This window comes from Asterias amurensis, chromosome 16 (genome assembly GCF_032118995.1).
Source record: "Asterias amurensis chromosome 16, ASM3211899v1".
Taxonomy (NCBI): Eukaryota; Metazoa; Echinodermata; class Asteroidea; order Forcipulatida; family Asteriidae; genus Asterias; species Asterias amurensis.
The window spans coordinates 4,507,166-4,517,865 of record NC_092663.1 but is presented as its reverse complement, the minus strand read 5'-3'; the positions used below and the strand labels follow the sequence as shown (position 1 = coordinate 4,517,865).

At 40.0% G+C, this 10,700-nt stretch overlaps 1 protein-coding gene across 2 annotated transcripts in view; it reads right to left on the bottom strand.

The window, feature by feature from the left end:
• LOC139949028 (F-box/LRR-repeat protein 4-like) overlaps positions 1–10,700 on the bottom strand; it is a 48,166-nt gene that overhangs the window by 20,726 nt on the left and 16,740 nt on the right. For both annotated transcript variants that reach the window (XM_071947427.1, XM_071947426.1), the window contains exons 6-10: positions 10,109–10,209; positions 7,137–7,258; positions 6,777–6,917; positions 4,032–4,141; positions 1,391–1,500 (exon numbers count right to left, since the gene is read on the bottom strand). In XM_071947427.1, coding sequence (XP_071803528.1) covers positions 1,391–1,500; positions 4,032–4,141; positions 6,777–6,917; positions 7,137–7,258; positions 10,109–10,209 — 584 coding nt within the window. The remainder of the gene's footprint in view (positions 1–1,390; positions 1,501–4,031; positions 4,142–6,776; positions 6,918–7,136; positions 7,259–10,108; positions 10,210–10,700) is intronic.

The window sequence follows — 10,700 nt, the reverse complement described above, 5'->3', positions numbered from 1 at the left end:
TGAAACCCCACTGGTTTATTCAAGGGAAAAGCTAGCCACGGAATCCAATACAGACTGACAACCAAATCCATATAGTGCCCCGGCAAGACTTGAAAGGGGGGCCCTTGAGGTGGAAGGCAAGGAACGATACGTGTACGATGCGCAGAACATTACGCAAAGTCTACCGCTCCTACTATCAACTAAAATACTGACGATGACTAGAGCAAGCTAGTCGAAACGTTGAAACCAAATTAAGAACTCACTCCGCGGTAGTGCAGTTAGTAACGATCCTATAAGCTAAAGTAGTAGTCCCAGTCAATTTTCTATACCTTCCAACATGTCCCATATGTTGATCAGCCCGCCCCTCACAAAAAATATAAAAATAATAGTAATAATACTAAATTCAAAAATACAATACAAACAAGTTTTATATACGGCCATTTCATCAAGATCTCAGTGGTTTGTGATGATATACAGCAAAAGAAACATTGCAATGATGACACAAAATTGCAATCTAAATCCATTAACAACCAAGCAATCATTATGGGAGCAGACCTGTGTGACTTCAGATGCTTTAAGACACTGGACACTATTGGTAATTGTCAAAGACCAGTCTTCTCACTTGGTGTATCTCAACATATGCATAAAATAACAAACCTGTGAAAATTTGAACTTAATTGGTCGTCATACATGTAGTTGCAAGAGAATGATGGAGGAAAAACACTCTTGTCGCACAAGTTTTGTGCTATCAAATGCTTGATTTCAAGATCTCAGCTGGGCTCTCAAATTCAACTAAATATTTCAGTTCGAAATTACCTTTCTCAAAAACTACAGTACTTCACAGGGAGCCGTGTCTCACAATGTTTTCTACTATCAACAGCTCTTTATTGCTTGTTACCAGCTAAGTTTATATGCTAACAATTTTTTGTTTTGAGTAATAACCACTAGTGTCCACTCTCTTTAAAGGGGAGGTACACGTCTGGTTATTACTCAAAACAAAAAATTTACTTCAAAACTGACTTGGTAACGAGCATTGGAGAGCTGTTGATTGTATAAAACATTGTCAGAAATGGCTCCCTCTGAAGTATAGATTTTGAATAGAGGTAATTTCTCACTAAAATAATAAAAGACTTCTAGCTAGCGAAGTCTTTTATTCCTATCTGAAAGCACACACATTCGTCCAACAAGGGTGTTTTTTCTTTCATAATTTTCTCCCAACTCTGACGACCAATTGAGCTCAAATTTTCACAGGTTTGTTAATGTATGCATATTTTGAGATACATCAAGTGAGAACACTGGTCTTTGACAATTACCAATAGTGTACCTTCCCTTTAAGACAATGCCTGTTACAGCACTCTCCAACACAAGATACACCATAGCTGTACCAAGGGGAGAGATCATTGTGGCTTACCTTGTAACTGTTGACATGTTGATGCAATGACGTTGATATTCTTGGCTGTTAAAAACACACACGCAGCTAGTCTCAGGCATAGGAGGTTCGCCCCACAATCTGAAATAAACCTGATCAAAGAGAAACAAACTATGACTTAAGACAATGCATGGTGAGGTATGTGACCCGCTACGTGAAAATGTATCAGATGTCATAGCCTTGCTCAAGGAAGTCGAATTATTCACTCCGAAAAAAGACCGCCGTTGTATAAAACCCACCCGTATTCACTCTGCGTAACATCGCACGACACGGTGCCCCCATACACTATCCGCATGCGGAGGCCGTCAGGCCGACAGCCTTGTAGGGTCTGTGTTGAAGCCACTGACCTCATTACTATAACAAGCGAAGAGTTCCCACGGTCAGCTCATTACCATCACACACCACCACCACGGACGCTCAGCGAGCATGATAGGCGTGTGTGATTGGACGTCAAAATGAACAATTCATTTGCCTCACATCCTGTGTTGTCTGATAGGTCTGACGAACGATATACTTATTCATGAGCTGCATACTAGCATATCCGAGAGCCCCCCCAATTTTTTCCACTAGTGGAATTTTTTCAATACAACACATTAAACCCGGAAGATACAGACCCGACAAGGCTGTCGGCCTGACGGCCTCCGCATGCGGTTAGTGGTACGAGTGCGATGACTTGTGTGAACAGTATTCGTACGATCTGACAGTGTGTATACGGGTGGGTCATGCGGTGTGATCGCACGCACCACGAACAGGGTATACGGGTGGGTTTACGGCGGCGTCTTTTTGGAGCGAATAATGCGACTGCCTTGAGCAAGGCTACAGATGTCGCCGAATGCATTATTAAGTAATGCACAGTTTAATGTGGAAAAAAATAAAGCTATGAATACAACAATTTTGTGATCATACATTGTACTTATGTCTAATTTGTATCCTTTTGGGTGAAATGGTAGTTTATAACATCACTTTACTTGTAATTCGTTTTTCAGAAAAAATTATGTATTGGCTAATTTCAAACGGAAGTAACTCAGCATCGCGATACACCCCAAAGCTTAGACATATACCAAATTACTGCTGTTGATGTGTTCTTTCGAGCCATACATTAAACTCAATCCTTGAAATTGTCAACATCTGACTCATTTTCACGTAGCTGTTTCACGTCACATATTTGGTTTGCTGTTTGTGTAGTTACTTGCCAGGTATAGTTTGTTCTTTGGAGAACTGTCTTTATACTACTACTGCGAAGTAGATTTATCGGATTGTTCGGGAGACTTCTCAGTTCTGAAAAGAACTGTCCCGCTTTTTTACTACTACCAGGGCAGAAGGTATAACAAAAATGGCTGGGACTGCTACATGTACCTTAGAGCTATAGGCTTCCCTGGGATCGTTATTAACTGCGGAGTGAGTTCTTAAACTTGTCTCAACATTTCGACTTGATTGCTCTAGTGTTCGCCAGGAGACTGAAGAGATATAATGGGGGCGTATTTATTGGGGTTCAGAGGTTTCAGTGTTGAGTCAATCAACACTCTGATAGGTTCTCTTGAAAGGAGACCTGTGGTTGGTTGGCTCATGGAGGAAGGAAGAGAAGGAGCTCGAACGAAGGGACTTCAAAAGTTGAACCCGTGGTACTGCGGTCAATGAACGACACCTCGTAATCACCCACATACATGTACCTTACACAAACAATGGGTGACCTGGCGTGTGTGAGTTTGCGTGTGTGAGTTTGCGTGTGTGAGTTTGCGCGTGCGCACTTGGTTCTTCACTCAACTATGGTGTAGTATGTTGTATGGATATAATACAGAAAAACAAACTTTTTTGAGACCTGATAAAAATTGTGTACACTTTCGCCCAACGCATCGGAAAACACAACTGAATACCAACCACCCTCAAGTGCTAATACCCATATTTTGAACCACCCCTAGTGACAGAAAAGTTTTAAAAAATGTAAAAATATGCCATGATATTTCCGCGAAACACCACAAACGGTAAATGAAAACATGTATATTCACAATTCTTGTCTCCAATGAATCAACTTTAACACGGAGGCAACGGCGCAGACTGGCGGTACCGCACGTTCTGTACAAAGAGATCTAATCCTGCTCATTAATCGACCGTCCAGCTGGAGGTCTCCTATCTTTTTCTACCGGTCAGACAGGGGCATTGTCAGAGTATTCTTTTGTTACTCTGCGGATTTGCGGGTCGTTCGAGCTCCTTCTCTTCTTTCCTCCATGGTTGGCTCAAGGCTATTTTGAGGATTGCACATTGTGTGAGAAGAGAAGAAAAACGTTTTCACTCATTTTGTTCGAAGCATCATCCAGTTTTCATTTTTTGGAAATTTAAATTTAAGCTCATGGCCATAAGTTATTATGAAGGACCCTGTTAACAAATTCATATCAAATTTTTAATCAATAATAATAGTAATAATAAAAAAAATAATTGTGGCTTCTTAAAAAGCCAACATGTCCGTCACCCAGTGCATTTAATATTACAAGATTTTCTGAATTAGGGACTTTCTCAATTTTTGACTTTGGGGTTCTCCAAAATAGAGACAGTCCCTAGAAGATAGGGAGAGTTGCAGGTTCGTAGCCACACAGCGTCTTAGCTGCTGAGAGCTAAGTTATTGTACCTTGAGAACGGTTCAGGAGTAATTGCCTCCCAGTCACCGCACCAAGACAGGCTCAGCTTCTGCAGATGTTCACATCTTCCTTTAAGACCTTCCAATGTACGCACATTGACCTAGTGAAAGGTAGAATATTCAAAATGGGTGAATACAAATCAAAACTGACGTTGGAACAATCGAAACAGCTCTTTGTCAAAAAGAGAAGAAAAAAAACACTTAAAGGTAAGGTCATAGATCCGTTATACTTGACTACAAAAAATAAGTGTAAAAGGTGAAATTCTTATCATGGGCGAATAAAATCAGAACTGAGGTCAGACGACCAATACAGCTCTTTCTCAGCAAAGAAGAAAAACCACTTAAAGGTAAGGTCACAGATTAGTTAGAAATGTACTCCAAAAACTAAATGACTAAAGTGTAAAAGGTGAAATTCTTATCATGGACGTATACAATCAGAACTGAGGAAGAAAACATGCTTAAAGGGCCTGGGTACTTCACAGATTTACATTAAACTCCCACAGTTTGAAAGCTTCCCTTAAAATATTACTTACATTAAGGTGATGTAGTTTTTGAGAAATGAGTAAAACCAGTCACAACAATAGTTTTCGTCTCAGTGAGTTGAATTTATTTTTAGCATGTAAAACATATTTTTCATTACATTGTTTTACTCATTTCTCAAAAACTACTGCACCTCAGCAAGCTTTCTACTATCTTTATCTTCAAATGTTGTAATAAGTTTAATGTAAATCTGTGGACATTATATGTTGTGTTACAAAAATATATTTGTATAAACCATAAGGGAAACTGACTGGGTAAACTTTGAAATGATTTTTGGGGTTGAACAAAGAGTTGACTAGAGTGGGATTCGAATCGAAGACCTCCGGCACGTTAATCTGGAGGTCGTTGGTTCGAATCCCACTCTAGTCAATTCTTTGTTCAATCCCAAAAATCAAAACGATACTTGGAAGGTTTTTCCGGGAGACTTCTCTAGTTCTGGCTAGGACTACTACCTTAGCTAATAGAGGAACGTTACAAACTTCACTACCGCGGAGTGCGTTTTTAAATGGTCTCAACATTTCGACTAGCTTGCTCTAGTCATCTTCAGCATGTTCAGGAGACTATTTTTTAGGCTGTTTCAGCAACGATTTTAATCAGAGTCCACAGACAGGGACAGAAAATTATTAGAGGGTGCACGAGTGATGCTTCGTGCACAAATGCCACGGGACCGCAAGATGACAAGCGCGTCATTCTGCACGCGCGTCGAATATGAAATACATGTTTCAGGATTTTTTTATTGAACCCTCACGCGATGCTGTTTGTTCAACTTATAAATGGCCGCACAAACACACGCTGTGATATAGCTGTTTTGTCAACTTAGAGAATGGCCGCCTGCTCGCATACCGGGGCGCGTATATAGGCCAGTGCGCGCTCTAGTTCTTATATACAACTCTATGGACAGAAACCACAAGCAACCCAAAGTAAGTCTAGGTACCAGACTTATACAGTCGACTCCCGTTATAACGAGGTCCGCCGGACTGGCCCATTTTCCTCGGTTCATCCGAATCTCGTCTTAAACGCAGCGCACTAAATATAGATACATAGGTCATCATTGTGCTCATTGTGCATGCACACAACACGTGTACACTTGCATAATCATGTACATGACATAATGGCCGCATGTGTGTACACAGATGCATGGCAGAGCTGCAATTGACTATAACACTGTGTGCATAGAGTAGTATGTGCGATGTACTGCACAAACAAGCACAACGTGGGGCTTATAAGACTGTTTTAACTAAGTTGGTTTAGTTTTAAATTCAATTTTAAAATCAATTTACATCTTACAAGATTGAAAAAAAGTGTAAGATTTTAACTTGCGTTCATGTTTTGGGAAGTTTCTCTTGCAAAACTTTGGTCGCCGGCAGTTTATTGCCAATGCAATAAATAGAGTCTTGGTTTTCAGTGGTAACCACCTGTTTAATGCTGGATGGTCCATTGCTGCTGCGAGATACCAGGGAAATCTTACTGCTGCAACGCATATTGCACACGCTGTTAAAATTTTTAGTCAATAAAACAAAAGCTGGATTTTCATTGGTAACCACTAGTGTAATGATAGAAGGTTCATTGCTAACGCGAGATACCAGGGAAGATCGTGCTGTTCTGTGCATGTGTGTGCATGTGCAATACACTCGTCGCAGCAACAAAAAATAGAATCTTGATTTTCATTGGTAAACACCTGTGTCATGTTAGATGGTCCATTGCCAATGTGGGATACCAGGTGAAATCTTGCTTTGAATTCAATAATACTGATCACACAACTAGTTTTGCTTGTAAGTTGCGGGTGTTTTTTTTCTGAAAATTTATAATGCGTTTATAAACTCAGTGGATCAGTATCTTTTCTTAAGATTTCTCCAATGTTTGAACCATGCAAACCTCCTAATCCCACCATTGTCCGGAGTTTGGAAGTAACAACCTTGCTTGCTGACTCGTGACTCCCGATTTTGGATTAGTGATGCTAGTGGAATTGTTCTCGTTATAGAAGGGTTTTAAACAATGTTTTGCTCGTAATGGGTCTCCCAAATTACCTCGTTATAACCGTGTTCTCGCTACTACCGTGATCGTACTGTATAATCAGTATTTAAATGCATTGAAACATGCATGGGGCCGTTCGGGACCGGCAAAAAACCTTGTATCAACCGGAACCTTGTAACATGCGATAATAATCGTAATAACGGGAGTCGACTGTATTCTTACCATGTGCCAACGGGGCTGCAAATCCAACTCCAGGAACAGTAACTGGTCATAGCAGTGCTTCTTGAATAATTTACAAGTGGCTGCCACTCTGCATAGATCAGGAAGCTCTAGATCCCCAAAGATTAGCTGGATCAGCTCACCCTTGGATTAGGAATGGGATCAAAGAAACAGTAGATTAACGATCTGCTTGAACAAAAATTATCAAGAACCAAGCCTCATTGGGATTAAACCATGAGTTGAAAACCTCTTCACTACACATTGATTCCCTGATTAAATCCCACTCCACAAATCCACAACTTAAAAAAGAAAATACAGCCTACCAAAGATGTCATTTCCCCTCAAGTGTTGGGAGACACTTACCGGTAGCAAGTCGAAGTAGCCGTTATCTGTCGTAATACCTGCTGATAAGACTTCTACATCAGTACCGTCTTGTGGGCTAATTGATAATGCTTGAAGGTGGGAGGCGTAAACGGCGTCAAGATCTGCAAAGAGAAGGAAAAATCAAGACAAGCCTTTTTTTTAATAAGAGACACAAAACAAGTTGTGCTATGTGTGGTCATGTCATCGTAGTCCAGTGGTTAAACTGCTGGATTTGCAATTAACAAGATTGTGAGTTTGAATCCCCTGAACTAGCTAGCTGCTGATTTTGCAATGACTACAATGAAGTATTGTCGTCTAGTTACTAAATCACAACTTTTTGATTTGTGCAATTCATAATCACAGACGTTAAATCAATGATTGTATGAGAGAAATCAGCTGTTGCCATCTTGGCAGTTAGCCAAGTTGCCTTGATGGGAAGATAATTTGTGCAATTCATAATCATGGATGTTAAAGCCATTGGACACGTTCGGTAAACAGTATTGTCCAAAGGCCCATACTTCGTGTATCACAACTTATACATGTACATGTATGTAAAATAACAAACATGTGAAAATGTATGCTAAATCAGTCATCGGAGTTGGGAGAATATAATGGGAAAAACCCACCCTTGTTTCCACACGATTCGCCGTGTCATGACATGTGTTTTAAAAAAATCTGTAATTCTCGCTATCGAGAATTGAAAATTGTTTTAATGTTTTCTCAAAAAGTAATGCATCTCATGGAACAATATTTCATGGGAAGCCTTTCACCATTACCTTTTGTAAACCCTGTAAAATATTTGTAAATCTGTGAAAATTTGTTTCCTTTTTTTTTACGAAAGTGTAGAATGGCTTTAAACCAATGTGTGTATGACAGAAATTAGCTGCTGCCATCTTGTGAGTTAGCCAAGTTGCCTTGATGGGAAGATCATCTTTAGAATAAAAATACTTAGGCCATGTCCGATTTGGAAGCTACCTGTAGGGCTACAGCTAGATTTCTGTGTCATCGTGCGTTAGAGTATAAGATGCCATTATTAGCAAAAGTTGTAGCCGCCACCTCTGAATCAGCCTAAGTGGCTTCTTTCCATGCCTTTCAACTTTGAGCAAGTTCGAGAGCGCACATTTAGTCGACTAGTGACCAGCAACACTCACAACAGTGACGCACTCACTGGAACGACTCATTTGGAAGCCTAGTCAACCGACGGAACCACTGTATTCAACACTCCAAGGCTTACACACAGAGTTAAAACCATAGAGCTATATATAAATATTGACTAGAGCGCTAACTTGCTCCGCGTTTTGAAGCCACCCTGAGAGCAGACATGTTTGATATGTTGCGTGAGTTCGGAACGATTTTAATTTTAGGAGAACACATATTGCCGCTTACACACAGAGTTAAAACCATAGAGCTATATATATATATTGACTAGAGTGCTAACTTGCTCCGCGTTTTGAAGCCACCCTGAGCACAGAATTGATATGTTGCGTGAGTTCGGAACGATTTTAATTTTTAAGAGAACACACATTGCCGCTTACACACAGAGTTAAAACCATAGAGCTATATATATATATATAGACTAGAGCGCTAACTTGCTCCGCGTTTTGAAGCCACCCTGAGCGCAGACATGTTTGATGTGTTGCGTGACTACGGAACGATTTTAATTTTAAGAGAACACACATTGCCGCGATTTTTTGTTAATTCGGCATGTGCGCTTTCGTACGCGACTGCCAATTCGCTCACGCCGGTGCTACGAAAACCGTAAGTTCGACTTGATTGATTAATAACAAAAGTATACGCGCCTTTTAAACATGGCCCACATGTCGCTCGCAGATTTGTACGCTCATCAGCAGATTGTGCGTTCACATTTGCTGCATTTTTTGGTACGATGACACATAGAAAAGAACAAATGCACTATCATGCAAATAGCAGTAGAATTGCCGTACAAAATTTCAAGCTTTTGTATTGGTTTGTACATAAACATCATGGATGCGCCCACAGGGCTTCAAAACCTTAGTGCGTGTGTAACGGGGTGTTAGCGCTGTAGTCAATATATATAGCTCTATGGTTGAAACCAACCGTCCCAATGGTGTGACAGCAAACCTTTACTTTAAAGACACTTGACACTATTGGTAATTGTCAAAGACCAGTCTGCTCACTTGGTGTATATCAACACATGCATAAAATAACAAACCTGTGAAAATTTGAGCTCAACTGGTCATCAAAGTTGCCAGATATCAATGGAAGAAAAAAAACACCCTTGTTACAATTTGTGTGCTTTCAGATGCTTGATTCCAGGACCTCAAAATTCTAATTCTGAGGTCTCAAAACAAATTCAAATATTTTAGTTGAAAAAACTTCTAACAACGTTACTTCAGAGGGAGCCGTTTCTTACAATGTTTTACACTATCAAAAGCTCTCCAATGCTCGTTACTAAGTAAGTTTTTAAGCTAACAATTATTTTGAGTAATAAACAATATTGTCCAGTGCCTTTAACATGTTTAACCACAGGAGGATGGAAACACAAAGGACAATAGACGATGTGACCTGTGACATCACATGTTTACAAAAGAGCCACAGAGCCTGGACTTCCTGCAGGCATGATTTGTACACAGCTCAATGGAAGAAAACATAAAATCTTATATTTTATGGAGATTGCACTGTCTAATTTATATCAACTTCTGATATGATAAAAGGAGGCACATCTCAAAACTTGTCCAGCTTTTACTTTCATAACTCTTGGTTTTATGTGGAAATTATGACACAACATGTAAACTTTCCCATAGGACCAGTGCAGTATCTTGCCTGCCAGAATACTCAAAGAATGTACAAGGTCACACTTATTGTAAACAAGGTTAACATGGTCTAAATCAGAGTTGGAAGAGGGGGAAAAGTAATTTATTAGTGAATGAGGCAGGCTAAAACAAAGTGAAATATATTCTTCTTTTAATCTCGTCTCTGGAGTCATGGCTTACCAGTTCCATCATCGTGTTCAGAGACGGTACCAACCAATTCCACTGCGTCAAGTTCTGTGTAGTAATTCAAATGTAGATGATGGAAGACTAAGCGGATCAAGCTACAAATGAGAGGAAACATAAAATCAAAATTATGCTAGAGTTGTTCACTAACCATTATTTTCCTAAATGGTCAAAGGCACTTTACACTTTTGGTACTTACTCAAAATAATTGTTTGCGTCCAAACTTACAACAACATGAGTGTGAACATCACCAGTGCATATCGTACGAGTGGTCTAGTTTATCAAACCCAAGCTCCGGTGTTCTCATCAGCAGTGTGGGTTAGAATCCCAGTCACAACGTTGTGCCCTTGGGCAAGGCACTTTCAACCATAGTTGTTTCAAAAAGAGTTGAGGAGGTGGCCAATGTGCATTCTGCTTTCCAGCTAGCAGCCGATTTCACGAAACTCTAGGATTAATCATAACTCGAGTCAGGACGAGTAACCCATCCTAACTTAAAAGGGTTCAATGCTTCCTACGTATTTGGATGCAGGACTCAACACGTCCTAAGTCCTAAGATTAATCCTAAGTTAGGAAGAGTTTGGTGAAATCG